Genomic DNA, 15518 nt, shown 5'->3' on the forward strand with positions numbered 1-15518 from the left:
AGAAGAGGTCTTAAAAAAGATGGAAGAAAAAGCAAAATCTATGCAGACAGTTAAGGTTTTTTTACAGGTCCAGCCACCCATGTTCAGCAGGCATTGTCACACCAAGCACTGGTCCTTTCCTGCTTTCCCCAGGCCATTTCAGCCCATACCCTGGGGAACCACTGGGAATGCAGAGATCTAAGCAGTGGACTACCTCCACTTCAAAACCAGGGAGTTCTAAGCCAACCCCTTATGGTAAAACCTCACAATGACTCACCACCCCCCTCTGTCCACCTTCACTTACCCCTAGAGGAAAACTTTCCTTTCACTCAAGCACCTGGGCCACCATTACCAATGACTGCTGGGTTCTCAACATAGTCTCCCAGGGATTCATATTTTCTTTCCACACCCTTCCAACTCCAAAAGGGTTCCCAAATCCACCTCCAAACCAGTGGGCAGAGGCGGAAAAGCAAGTCCTTTCCCTGCTCTCTATGAAGGCAGTAGAACACATACCTGCAGAACAGAAAAGCAATGGTTTCTACTCCAGACTTTTTCTAGTGCCCCATCCTTGATCTATCCATTCTAAATACCTTCCTGGTGATCCCAAAATTCAAAATGCTCACCCTCCAGCAGCTGCTACCCATGCTCTCTAAGGATGCTTGGCTAGCCACCCTAGACCTAAAAGAAGCCTACCTCCACATTCCTATCAGGGAATCGTGCAGGAAATATCTCCATTTCAGGGCACTCTGCACTTCCCTTTGGCTTATCTACTGATCCCAGAGTTTTCACAAAATGTCTGGCTCCGGCCATTGCTTTTTGCAGACAAAGGAATATCCAGATTTACCCATACTTAGATGACTGTCTAATTCAGGCAGACAGCCAGGAAAAGCTGCTCAAACATCTGGCCTTTGTAAAATCCTTTCTAACCTCCCTAGGTTACACAAGCAACAAAAATAAATCCAAACAGGTACCCATCCAAAGGATTATATTCCTGGGAGCAAGCCTGGACACAGTATCCCAGATGGCATTCCTTACACCAGAAAAGCAAACTTTCCTGACATCCTGCTTCTCTCAACTAGCCACCAGACCCCAACTATCTGCAAGGAAAATCCTGCAAGCTCAAGGGTTCATGACATCTTGCATTCTACTCATTCTATATGCCAGACTGCATATGAGGAAACTTCAATTGTACCTAAAAAGCCTTTGGTGTCAACACTCTCAAGACCTGGAGACTCTTATACCTATAATACCTTGCCTCAGAAAAGATTTACTTTTGTGTGCAACAGCATGCTCCCACAACAAGGGACTACCTTTCTCACCACCCCTGCCACCAGACCCTCACCACAGATGCATCAGACTATGTCTGGGGTTCACACCTGGACGGCAGGTGCATACAGGGCTAATGGAGCTCACAGCAAATCCATCTGCACATCAACCAAAAAGAGATGATAGCTGTCCAGCATGCCTTGATAGCTTTCAAGCCCCTTCTCTCCCCAGGGGCTCTCAAAACCGACAACACCACTGTGATGTGGTATATCAACAAGCAGGGAGGAACTCACTCCTACCCTCTATGCAGACTGGCCATGACCTTTTGGCACACAGCCTCTGCCATGCAACTCCACCTGTTAACACAATTCCTACCAGGTTCTCTCAACTCTCTGGCAGACCACTTAAGCAAGTGACAGCTCAACAGAAGAACCTTCACCCTAATAACTTAGAAATAGGGCACCCCAAAGGTCGACATCTTTGCCTTCCACACAAACAGCAGCTCAGCAAGTTCTGCACCAGGGAGCATCACTGCATGGCTTGGAAAGCAGATGCCCTGTCCTTCTCCTGGGTCAATCTATTGGTCTATGCCTTTCCTCCACTACCTCTCATCCCCAGGTTACTGCTCAAAATAAAGGAGGAAAAACCAAGGACAATTCTTATAGCTCCAGACTAGCCTCACCAGCAATGGTACCCCTTACTGTGCAGCCTGTCCCCACTGCCACCATGGCATCTTCCTCAGATTCCAAACCTCCTGACCCAGAGGGAAGGGGAATTCATGCATCCCCAATTGCAGGCACTCAGTTTGACAGCTTGGCTTATTCCCTAACCCCCGAATAATTGGTCAACCTCAGTAAGTAAGTTCTAGATGTTATACATGAGGCCAGACGCCCTAGCACAAAAAGTCTTATGCTGACAAATGGAAAAGGTTCTGCACCTGGATTCAGGCTAAGGGAGCCAATACGGCATAGCCCTCCCTCCCTCTCATCCTGGATTACTTAGCTAACCTGCTACACAGTGGCCACTCTTTTTCCCCTATTAAAATTCATGCCTCTGCTATCTTTGCTCATTTTCCCACTCAGTAGCCCCTTTTCTCACACCCTTTTATCAAACAGTTCCTAAGAGGGTCTAGCAACCTGAGGCCACTCAGAAGAGCACCAACCCCTGCTTGGGATCTTAACTTTGTGTTGGAAAAGCTCACCCTGCCCCCCTTCAAACCAGCCTCTTCAGCAGAGCTAAAATCACTCTCGTGGAAGACAGCTTTCCTTCTGACCATCACTTCAGCCAGAAGTGCCTCCGATTGACTGTGGAACTCTTCGTCATCTTCCATGCTGACAGGGTATCCCTCAGGACTAACTCATCCTTCATGCACAAGGTGGTGTCCAGTGTGGCTCTCAACCAATCCATTCATTTGCCCACCTTTTTTCCTAACCCACAGAACAAGGGGGAAAGAATCCTGCACTCCCCAGATGTGCACAGACAGCTCAGATTATATCTAGACAGGACTAAATCCTTCAGAAAGTCTGATCACTTACTGGTTAGCTTTGCTGCAGGGCCAGTGGTCAAAGCCATCTTCAAACAAACCATTTCCAAATGGATAGCACACTGCATCCATTTCTGCTACAAACAACATGGAAAGCCTCCCCCCAAAGGGGTCAGGACTCACACCACCAGATCAGCCTCCACCTCTGCAGCTTTGCTCAGAGAAGTCCCCACCAGGGACATCCTGGAGGCTGCCACTTGGACATCTGATCACAACTTTACCAAACATTACCACTGCCTATCTTCTCCAAATCCATGGCAGGGTTTGCCTCTGCAGTCTTGCAGGGCATCCTAGCCAACCCCTAATTTTCTTGACTGCCTCCACCCATTTCCTCAGCTTTGGGAATCAACCCAAATGTGATGACTGCAACAGTGAAACATGAAGAACATAGTACAGTTGTGTACACTTACCATAAATGTAGATGTTCAAGTGTATTCACTGTTGCAGTCCTGGTTTCCCTCCATCCCCCACTTCTTTTTTTCTCTTTCCTTACAAGGGACATATTGGTATTTACTTTCTACAGGTGGGGTTCTTCCACCAGAACCTGTCTCGCACTTGGGGGCGCCTGACAGCTTAGGGCAAGAAAAGCTGATGTAATGGCATCAGCTGCCTTACTATATACTACTGACAACCTGACATCAGTCCTGAAGCGACAGCAACCGATGCAAAAATACTAAGCCTCTGGTATTTGGGTCAGCCGAGGGCTACCCTGGCAGGGATAACCCAAAAGTGATGACTACAACAGTGAATACACTCTAACATCTACATTTATAGTAAGTGTACACAACTGTACTTTCTTGTCAATAGTGGAGGATAATGTCATCAGCACTGAGTATCCAAATGATTGACCAGGAGGCAAAATAATAGGTTATTTATGATTATTGATAATAGAAAGGGTTCCAGCAGTGAACCGCATGGTAATTCAATAAAAGCATCTTTGTCAGAGACAACTTCTCCTTGCATTCTATAAAGGCCACTACTGTTTAGTAAAAAACTATGTGGCACTCAGTCACAAAGACCATCATTTTGAAAGGTAGCTAATAACAATGTGTGACTAACAGTTTCAAATGCTGACTTATCAGCAGAGAGAGTTTCAGTAATTTTCTTTGTATTCCACTGGCTTGTAATGCATTACAGACCCTAACCCTTTCCCTGCCCCAAACCTATCCATAACTTATTCTTTACCTGAGAAGAACCTTTGCCATAAAACTACCACTGCTCAAGGCAGCTCAAACACACACAAGATACAAAAACACACCTGTACATACATTACTACTAACCCCTTTCCTAGCCTTTATTACAACCAACAAACAGTCTTATACTCAAACTCAATTAAATCTATCTGCTTACCTAGCCCTAACTCTAACCCTTACCTACAAGAAGTCACACACTCTCTCCTAACACCAGTGCTGATTCTTTCTGTAAATAAGAACATTCTGGCAGGAGTACCAAAAACCATACATAACCTGCAGCACACAAAGTCACACACACACACTCTCCTAACCCCAATGCTGATACTTGTAAATAAGAACATTCCGGCACTAGTACCACAAACTATACTTAACCTGCAGCACATCATCTTCACCCATTTGGAAATCCAATGTACACATAACAGTGCATTTGCTAAAATGTGCATTTGACCAATTTTACCCTCAGAGAACACTTTTGAAAAAAATGACATCTGATCACCTCTGCCCAGCCAAACAATTTATACATCTGATATTGCAAACTGATAATTTATGGAAGTTTAAGATAAACTGGCACCATATTCAAGATTGGCTTTTCTTTGCACTGAGCCTTTAGATAGATATCATGACTCCAAAATTCCTGGCTTGGGATAAGCATGAAATTAGGAAATGAGTGAATCAAAATCAAACAAAATATTTGGGAATGTAAAATGGAATAAGACATTTTATCCCTGATAGAAAACAATTGCGTTCTTTCTTAGAACTTCAGATATAGATGTCAAATCATTCTCTTTCAACAAACATATGTTTAACAATTATATGGGTAATGAAAGGAGCTTTAGAAAGATCTGGACATTCTGGGAAAATATGGATGGTTGAGAGGTATAGTATGTATTCTACTGGTGTTTTGATTTAAAGATAATACAGTTTCCCACTGAATCTCGAATCAAGCTTAACAAATGTATTCACTTTTTAATTTGTTTATTAATTTATTTTTTGTTTAATAATATGTACTATATGACATGGGTAATTTAGCAATGCATTATTGCTAGGAGGGGCCAATACTCTTGTTACCCATGTTGGGTGACATAGTTTGGTCTTAATGGCACATACCCTATACGCCTCCACCAAGGGTAAAACATGAATTATCCATTACCCTGCTAAAGTGTGTTATCATTATAAAAAAAGCATTATTTTAAAACAGATAGCCAATCATAAAATAACCATAGTATCTCTGGTATTCTGTTGTTCCATCCATTTGTACTAATGTGTCTAAGCAAGGATGACCTAGTAATGTACTGCACACACGTATATCATAAAAGAGGTGATACATTTATTTCATGTTGCATTTCTCTATTTTGAGACAGTGAAAGTATGGTAAATGACTGGATAGGAATCTCTGTGCTTTAATATGCAGGATTGTTGCATTCTAGATTTAAATTAAGTGGACACACTTAAGCATTTTTAGGAAATAATGCTGTAGAAGGAATTCAGGTATTAATAAAGTAAACTACAGATCAAATTAAGTAAAAATTAAAACATATTTGAAAGTTTCACTACTTTGTGGTGAGGAAAAAAAAGTGGCAACTCAATTTTTTTAAAGGATTTATTAATCACACTGATATTTAATTCATTGTGGCTACCAAACTCATTGGCTGGATATAACAGTATTACACATAGTGATTCCTGTTGAAAATCCAGAGAGCACACTTGCAATCATCAGAATAGTAATATTAATTTGTAAACTTAACTAAATTCTATGTCCAAGGTTCTGGTACCGTGGAGTATTTTATTCTAAGTACAACGATGTCTGATTTTTTCACATGTAATTTTCAGAAGTGAGGGTGACAGAACCACATACCCCCAATATCATTGAGGCAGGAGTGCAAAAATGTTTATTGGCATTCTGGTGAGTGGAAACAGTTAGTATATTTATTTATTTTTTTTCATAGCTGATATACTTAAGTTCCTAGGTTTTATGCTTTTAATGGGAGCCAGCAAATAGATTTACCTCTATCTTAGAGTATAATATACTTCACAAAGAGATCAAATCTTTCCGTTGTATTATGGAAGCTAACTGTTTCACTACTTAATATATAAATATTACCTTATTTAAGAAATAAATATTTTCATATAATAAAATAACAGTGTCAGATAACTGTCATAATGTTTTTAGGTGCTTAACGATACCTTTAGACTATGTGTGAATGCCTCACCAAACCTTGCATTATTTCTGCTACAAATATATGTATAAATGTATTATTTTTATTAATAATAAAGTCATACCTATTTTTGTCTTATTCTTTTAACAGGCTTTACTGGAAGTAGTCAATGATCTGTTTGAGGAACAGACAGACTTAGAAAAAATAGTAAGAAAAATTATGCATCGAGCACAAACATTGCTGAAGTGTGAAAGGTGTTCTGTGTTACTCCTGGAAGACATTGAGTCACCGGTAAGTATATGTAAGGTGTAGCCAGTTGTTGAGTATGACTGAATAATGACTGTTTGAAATTATATAAAACCTCCAAACTCATTCATCGATGCTAAACATTTAAAGGGAAATGGAAACAAGTCCTCACAAAGAAAAAATTCATTTTTAATTTAATTTAAGGCCTCAAATACACGGCTGAAGTCATGATCAACTGCGTAACGCTGGAACCAGTTTATTCCAAAGTAAGCATATAGGTTTGTCAAACTAACTTACAAAATTGTCTCTTTCAAATCCATGCTGAATTCTCCATGTACAAAACTTGATTTCTTTGGAAGACAAGTAGTATTACATACATCTCAATAATGATGTTCATATATCCTACTGAAAACTACCCACTGCACTCAGGAACGTATTGTGAAGTCCTTGTGCACCGATGATGGCTCTGAGTCTGATGTGATTCAGAAGCCCGAATCATTCCAGAGCTCTTTCACATAGAAACACAGACTTCCAGTGAAGGATTGCACATGTTGTTGTTGGTTGAGATTCGTATGTAACATCTAATGCTTGACTGCTCAGATTATCACACAACACGCAGCTTTCTTATCAATACTCTTACAGTTAATGTCTGAATTTTGAAGATCTAGTTTTGCTCCATATTCTCTGTAGTCTCCAGTCAGGTGACTCATCCACAGAACATGGTGCTGCTGGACATCAGCTATGCTGTCTTACACTACAATTTCCTGAACTTCTTAAGTCTTTGCTCTTTTAATCTTTAATTTACTGTTGTTTTAAGAGATAAGTTATTCCCCATCCCTTAAGCAGGCCCTTGCTCACAGTCTTGGACCCTTGATGAGTTGCTTCCCATTTGCTAGTACTCGCTGTAAGTGCCTTTTCCTGACCTCGGTTTTCAGCCCATGATTATTGTCTGGATTCTCATTTCTGTGACTTGGCATCTTTACTCATATACAAATATGCACTTTGAAGTTTATACTAATGCAGCATTATGTGTATTTTCTGTGCCATATACATCCTACCCCTCAACACCATGACAGGAGTCCAGTACTCATCCACCACCTTCCTAATGCGCAAGGCTGCCATTAGTCCCCATCCCTACATGATAGCAGTCTGTTGATAACCTTCATATCGGATACACGTCTTTCACAGTCTGTGTAGGACAGATAGCCTATTGTAGTATCTCTGATCATCAGTATAAAATGGCAGTTCAGGCTTGCACATTTCTGGTGGGATGGCAACACATCCCTAGGTATTCCCAGCCCCCAGAACTGTATGTGTGTCACAAAGTAATTTTTAAATGCGCCAGCCTTCATAGCCACAACTGGGGAGCAGGTGGCATTTTTGGGGTTTGGTAATCAAGTTATTTTCTTATATGTGCACGCTCATTTGTGGGGGATTTCTTTTACCTCTTTGTTGTGAGGGGAGGATAAAAGACTGGTTGTCACATAATTATGTGATAAAATTATGTTCATATCCATGAATTAAAAAAATGACCTAATTAAACTCATAATTGTTTACTTGAAACATTTACCAGTAGTACTTATCAGCTAGCTCTCCTAAGTTGTTTGAATTGTTAGTTTCCACACCCCTCAGACTAAAACCACAAAGTCGAATTTCTAGGTAACAGTTGAAAGGTTACAAAGCCAGTTAGCTTTTGTTTAAATCATACATAAAGGTAAGGCATGCATTATAAATCCCTTAAACTTACAAAGAAAAGCTATAAGATCCTGCTGCATGTCAATTCTGATCTTATTCAAGGCCTGTAAAACCATTTATTTGTTCTTCATATAAAGAAAGAATTACATGGTGGGTCTGGATGCCTAAAGGATATAGTATAAAAACAATAGTGCGAACCTCATGAAAAATGTTGATGATGAATAATTTAGATGTTCTGTGATGTCTGATAATATCTAAACTATCTATTCTAGCAGTTAAGTTGCTGATAAATACTTCTTCAGCTCTATGATGTTCAAAATTTCTAATCCACCTGCTCCAAGAGTTAAACTGCCTGATGAATCCTTAATATAAGCTCCATCCTAAAATGTCCATAAATGGCCTTTTTTGTTATATAAAGTACATTCAGGTACTTTTAAGTTCATAGTAAGAGTTTGCTTATATAATTTTTTCCTCAAGGTTGATCTAGTTGTTTTAAGTCTCTGTTAAGTAAATTGGGGTACTTTTTTATAAATAACCCAATGGTGATAGTTCTGTATGGGTAGCTTTTCTTTATGTTTAACAGCAGCATTTCCCCTGATCAGTCCCAGTTGCTTAAGTATTGCTAAGTCATGGAGTAGTCAGCCTATTAAATTTATTGACATTTTCTAAGTTTATTTTCTATAGTAGTTCATATTATCTCCCAGCTTGTTAGAGATGCAAAGGTCAGCCTGAGACAGTTGCATCTGAGGCCTTATCTAAGGCTTTCAGCTGAGTGATTTTTGTGTTTGAGATGACCTAAGCCAATTCCTCATGTAAATAGAAACATTCCCACCTGAATTATAGTGCTTGTAGCTATGCCAGCCTATAAAACTAACCGTAGTTAAATGTGAGTATTTTATTTACCGGAAAACTCCGACTTGGAATGAGTCAGTTTTCAGCGAAGGCCTGGGGAGAAACACTCCAGACGCATGTCTTTGAAACATGGGAGGAAACCAAAACATCTGGAGGAAACCTATATGAATGTAGGGAGGAGATGCAGACTCTACACAGAAGGCACCCCAGCCGAGAATGGAAGCCGGAGAACCTCTTGCTGTGAGGTGACAATGCAAACCGCTGCACCACTGCACTGTACAAGCAATGTGGCTTGGATCATATTTCAGTGGCTACTACAGCATCAGGTAGCTTAAGTGTTCATGTCTGTAAATGCTGTAAGTGCTTATTGTTTAAGCTCCTTGAATTATTCATGATTTTATACAAACTGAATTAAAGTTGTTCAATTAGATATATGAATAAACAAAATGAGTAATTGCAATAATTGATACATAAAACACTAACAGTAAAATAGTTTTTCCACTAAGATTTTAATGCATTTAAATGTACATTTAGATGTCTCTTCAATAAGTTTAAGAAATTAGTAAAACTGCTTTTTAAAATGCCTAAAATTTCTATTTATTAGTATTAAAACTCATATTTAAGTGTCTATTTGTTAAACTATTTATAATAGCTGTACTACAATCTGACAGGTTAGAAATTTCTTGTGTTAATTCATATATATGCAACTATGTCTTAATATGTTTCTAGCACTTTTGCTCATGTTTTGGCAATTTTCAAGCTCATTATGTGAAATATATTACTATGCAGGGATTATAAGGATTCTATAAATATACAAGTTCATAGGTTCATAGGTTGGTACTAGGCTATCAGCCCTAGGGCCTATACAAGTCTAGCCATAACAATTCCCTGGCTATTTCTTCCCACACTGTTTACTTCCCTGGACCCTGTCTAGCAGGGTGACTGACGTGATCCCCGGGGTGAATTTCCTTTCTCCCATCCAATCATCAAGGTTCCTTTTGAAGCAGGCCAAAGAGGTGGTCTGCTTGACATGTATGTGTAGTCTGTTCCAGAGTCTGGGGAGTCTCTGGGTCAGTAACCTATCCCTCCAGCATGTTTTGTTTATTGTGATGACAAGGTTTAGATCCCTGGAGCGTGTGGCTCTGAGGGATTGGGATTTCTTTAAGTGTAGCATGTCCAACAGCTCTGGATTTGACATGGCCTTGTATGTTAAGCCGAGATGGCCTCTGAGTAAATGATATGCGACAGAGTATAGCTGGAGTTTTTTAAGGCGGTCAGCATAGGGCATCTGCTTTAGGCCTGTGATTCTTTTAGTGAGAAATATAAGAAGAAACACATTTTTTTCTTTAGTGGCCTCCTCCTTCACTCAATTGGATCACATTTTGGACAGGATTCATACATTGTGATCACAGTTTTTTAACCAGGAATGTGCAGAGAAAATCTACTCAATGGGGGACATTGTTAGTCTCCCGCCAGTTTTGGGTGATGTGGCTCAGAATCACATTGGTCTCCGTTTAAGTTTTATCTTGCCAGGGGTATCATGAGAATCATAGATGCCACGAGACCCAAAATCCTGAGTTAGTCTCATGCAGTGACTGAAGTCTGAGTGGAAAACTTTAGAAATAGATTTAAATAAAGATCTGTTTTTTTTTTTCTCTGGAAGAAAAGCTCTTTGAACTGAGGTATCTAGTTGACATCCCAGTCAACTAGACAATCCTGTGTGAGGGAGTCAAGAAAGTCTTTTGAATATTCTCTTGGAATCTCAGCTTATGCAGAAGATCTCTCTCCCAAGAGAGCGATTCCTGACATTTTGTAAAAGATTCTGCAAAGATAAGCAATTATCTAATTATGAAAAAATGTGGCTACCCTGCAGTCTGCAATGAGCTATAACTAGAGTTAGAAACTTTGGGAACATTCTTGGTGCAGTGGATAGTCCAACGAGCAAGGCAGAGAACTGATAATATGATTCAGATACACAAAACCGTAATAAACATCTGAAGTCTAGATGAATAGGAATGTGATGATAAGCCTCTTTTAAGTCTACTGTTACCATGAAACTTGGAAGAGGAAGAAGAGCCAATAGGTTGCGAAGTGACATCATTTTGCATTTGGGCTCTATCACAAACAGGATTAATAAAGAAAGATCCAGAACTGGTCTCCAAGCATTTTATTTCTTTAAGACAAGGAACATCCTTGAATAAACCCCCTTCCCCACCTGGGAAGGAGGAACTGGTTCTATCACTGCTTGGAACAGCATGCAGTGAAGAATAGGTGGAAAAAAACAGTCTGATCTGCAGGATGAGGAATGACCCTGTGGAAAGGAGAAATTTCCTCCCACTGCCATCTGTAATGTTGATGAATGATTTTCAGAACCCATTTGTCTGAAACAATCTGTTGCCAAAGAGAAAAATGTACATTCAGACTTTCTGGAAGGAAAGAAGGGCCAGAATGAGAGGGGTTCACAAGGTCCTTTGAATAGTCATTCAGACTCGTTGGAGTGTCCTGGGTTTTGGGAGGTTCAAGACTTTTTTTGGAACCTCCTTGTCTTTTGTTTTTAAATATCTGTTTACATGAATTCTGTTGAGAATGTTTGTTCTGAGAAGAAAGAAAATCCCAATCTGGAAAAGGAGGGCTGAAAAATTTTATAGATTCCCTGGATGAGCTTTCCCCCTTTCATCGCACTTTTTGATCACCTCTGCAGAAGAGGGGGTCAAACACTAAATTTCTATCTAAGGGAGCATTTAAAACCTCATTTTTAACATAATTTATTTAACATTTGTTTACTGGGAAAGTCCAACTTGGAACAAATCCAATTTTCAGAGGAGGCCCAGGGAGAAATGTTCCAGAAGCATGTCTTTGTTACATGGGAGGAAACTAGAGCACCTGGAGGAAACTCACACAAAAACAGGGAGGACATGCAGACTCCACACAGAAGGCACCCCAGCTGAGAATTGAACTGAAGAACCTGTTTCCGTGAGGTGACAAAGCTACCGCTGCAGCACTGCGCCATCCAAGATGTTACAGACGGATAATCTGGAAGCTTCTGGGAATGCAGCCAAGCAAATCTCCTTAAAACTGTACCAGTGGCTATAGCCTTGGAAAAAGTATCAACATAGTCATATACACACTGCAGACAATGAGTAGTGACCTGTGCAACAGAAAAAAACTGAGTCATTTAAAGCAAATTTTTCTTCATAGGAAGAAACTGTAGATAAAACATTCCTCATACTTTCACAATATGTCAGAATAAACTTTAACATATGAATCAGACTATTTAAAATTCTGAAATTCAAAGTTGGAGAAGTATATACTTTTTCCCAAATTCCAATCAATAACTGGAGCTCATCCTTATTAGAAAGAGAAGGATTGGAATTAAATAAATGCTTAGCAGCAGAGGAGTCAACTAAGGCTATAGCTGCTGGGTCAGATTTGTGAATAGTGTATAAAATTTGAAAAGACTGAGACTTAGTGTGTGTGTGTGTATATGTATATATATAATATATATTTTTTTTAATATTACACACACACACACACATATATATATATATATATATATATATATATATATATATATATATATATATATATATTACACAGACACATATATATATATATATATGTATATATATATATATATATATATGTGTGTGTATATATATATATATATATATATATATATATATATATACATATATATATGCCTTTTTAGGGACAGCTGGTTGACTATCAGGAAAATTGCAGGCAGTAAGATAAAAGTAGACAGGACAGGAGGAATGGGTGTAGGTTGTAGAAAATTATTCTCTAACAACTCATAGTATCTTTGGAGGGACTGAGAAACCTCAATGTTCTCCTAATGAAAACACTAAAAAATGATCAAGCACAGGAATATGTATAGTTCCATACTCACCACCATGAGTGTAGAGGAAAAAATAAAAAACAGAGAAACTAGTGTACTTGATGAGCTCAGTCACAGTAATTTCCAGAAATCATGAAACCCAGGCAGTGTTCCAAAGCAACAAGCCTTTATTCATCTCAGGCAAATGATCCTCAGTAACAAAAAAATCTGAAATATTTTAGCAATGTTAAGCATATCACCTTTTATATACTTAAAAGTAGGTGTTAAGAGTGTATGCATTTGTTTAATATTAAACCAGCCTATTCAAGGCAAATGGTATAAAAAGAGCATTAAAAGTACATTTTAGAACAACAAGTACCCACCCCAACGCATTACTACTGGTTAGGTCAAACTATGTCAGTTAAGGAAAACACTACCTATATATTTGCAACCCACATTCCAAAATCTGAGGACAAAACCCTAAATCTGTAATTGGATCTTCCTGTTCAGATTCAGAATCTGGAATCTCTGCAGTAAAGAGGCATCCTTCTTTTTTCCAGGAAACTACTCTATAAGAAGGGATCAAGAGCTTGAAGCAAATCATGAGCCACTCCCACTAAACTACACCTATCCACTAAACTTGAAGAGGAGTAGATACATGCTTGGTATTCTGTTTCTTTAAAAAACAGGAAAAATGGGGCAAACCATGCTACTAATGGCAGCCACTGCTTCCCTAGGGACGGTCACAGCATTCTGATATAATAGGGAAACGTTTGCTGTTGCTTTCTCAGGACTGACAAGAGTGGTTCTCCCTTGCCACTGAGGGGACCCCAACAGACAAAGAGCACATGGCTAACCCCCACTCCATCGTGGCTGTAGTTGCTACATCAGAGGGATCTGGGGTAAAATGATTGAGTGGTCTAATGTACAACAAATGACCAAAACAGTGTCACCCACATGCGACCAAGGCGAATTGCTAACCTGTTGTGGTGACAAAGACTGTTTGCATAACTTTTTTCTTTTTATGACTGAAAGAAGCACTGACCATGGGAGTGACAATCTGTTCCATGGTCAAGTCAAACATTTTGCCTCTAACCTGGGAAAAACAAGAAACAATGCCAGTAAAACTACTAGTCCACAAAAGTTAATTTGTTGACAGAAAAAAAACAGTAAAAAACACTTTCAAATGCGATGACAGCCCCACATCCTTAAAACAAACACAATTTATGCACAGAAAATAGTTATCAGTTAAATAACACTGCTATTAAACTGACAGAAATGAATGGTCCATTTAAAAGTACATTACAGTCTCAAGAGAGTCCATTAAAATACAACACTCCTAGCTTTAAAAGAAATTTACTGAAGAAGAAAGTAGTAAAACTTCATAAAAAAAGAAGAAAATGGATTTTTGTCCCCAAAGGGAACTTATCTGCCCAGCTAAGGAAAGCACAAGCTGACCATCAATCCTCAAAAGCCTCAGAGGAGTGTAATCTTCGGTGGCAGTAAAGCTGACCATCAATCCTCAAAAGCCTCAGAGGAGTGTAATCTTCAGTGGCAGTAAAGCTCTGAAGGGCTTTTGCACCCAATCTTGTCTTTTAGTCTGTTCAGCTTGAGCTGCTTGACAGTTTGAGTGTGTGAAAGGTGTCCTGAAGATTTTGGATGGGTGTTATACCCTTGGCAGGATATAACCCATATAGCTAAGGCTACTCCAACAGTGACCAATATGAAGAACTTACTTCTGTTGTTGCAGCTGTAATGAAGCTGCAGTAAGTGTACAGTTTATCTGCTTTCCACAACTTGTGCAATGAGAGTTCCAGCAAATTATTTTTAAAGGAAAAATGAGTAAAATATGAGCATTTGGATTACATTAAAATGCACCCTCTTTTGGCTGCAGTGCAAGATAATTGTAATCAAAGAAAAAAATATTACCTTTCTACAGGTTAAAAATTGAGAAAAAAAACATGGATTAATAGCAGTGTGTAAATGAAAGTTTGATTTTTCTATAGTTTAAGCTGTTGAAAGGAATATTTATTTTATACATAATTATAACTATAATATTGTTTAAGAGAAGGCAGATGCAATTAGAAACTTGCTTTTATGTTGAGAGAAATCATTTGTTCATTATTTTCACAGTTTTCAAAGTTAGAAAGAAATAAAAATGACTCGCCGTTTGAGAGTCTCCTTAGCAATTTAAAGCACACTGTTGTAGTAAAGCAGTTTAGAATACATACTCCTGTTGATATTGTAGTATGCTTTCAGAGATATAACTGTCATGAAACAATGGTATTGTATTGCAGTCTGAGTTTTACTAATACTGTTACATTTGGCAGTTAGTGTGAAAACAACAAAAAAAAAAAAATGTAGTTCACCTGGATGTACTGGAACAGGTTGCCCACATAGTAGATAAGAAATTAAGTGCTTGTCACAGAATGTACTAGTGCACTGAAACTGTATTGGACAATAACAGAAATAATGGTGGACTAAGGCTCAAAAATCAGTACAGAGACAAACTTTAAATATAGATCTTATAAACTTAGAAAGTTGCTAGAATGACAGGGTTTGCTTTAGCATGCATTTTATGTGGGGTATGAAGTCTGAAACTCAAATGTCTGCCATTATTTAGTTACATCAATTCTCAATGATTTGCTAGAAAAACAGAAACTGAATGACTAGCTACCCAAAAATATAAGTCAAAAATCTGGACACTCTGTGAAACCTTGCGCAGTTGATAGGTATGCATGGCATTATTTTGC

General features: G+C 38.8%; 1 protein-coding gene across 1 annotated transcript in view; it reads left to right on the forward strand.

Annotated features, from left to right (window-relative positions):
• The window catches only part of PDE11A (phosphodiesterase 11A), a 3012459-nt gene that overhangs the window by 1176121 nt on the left and 1820820 nt on the right, over positions 1-15518 (forward strand). Inside the window, exon 4 of the mRNA XM_044075310.1 lies at positions 6288-6428. Coding sequence (XP_043931245.1) covers positions 6288-6428 — 141 coding nt within the window. The remainder of the gene's footprint in view (positions 1-6287; positions 6429-15518) is intronic.

This window comes from Protopterus annectens, chromosome 6.part0, assembly GCF_019279795.1.
Source record: "Protopterus annectens isolate FY-2018-M chromosome 6.part0, PAN1.0, whole genome shotgun sequence".
NCBI lineage: Eukaryota > Metazoa > Chordata > Ceratodontiformes > Protopteridae > Protopterus > Protopterus annectens.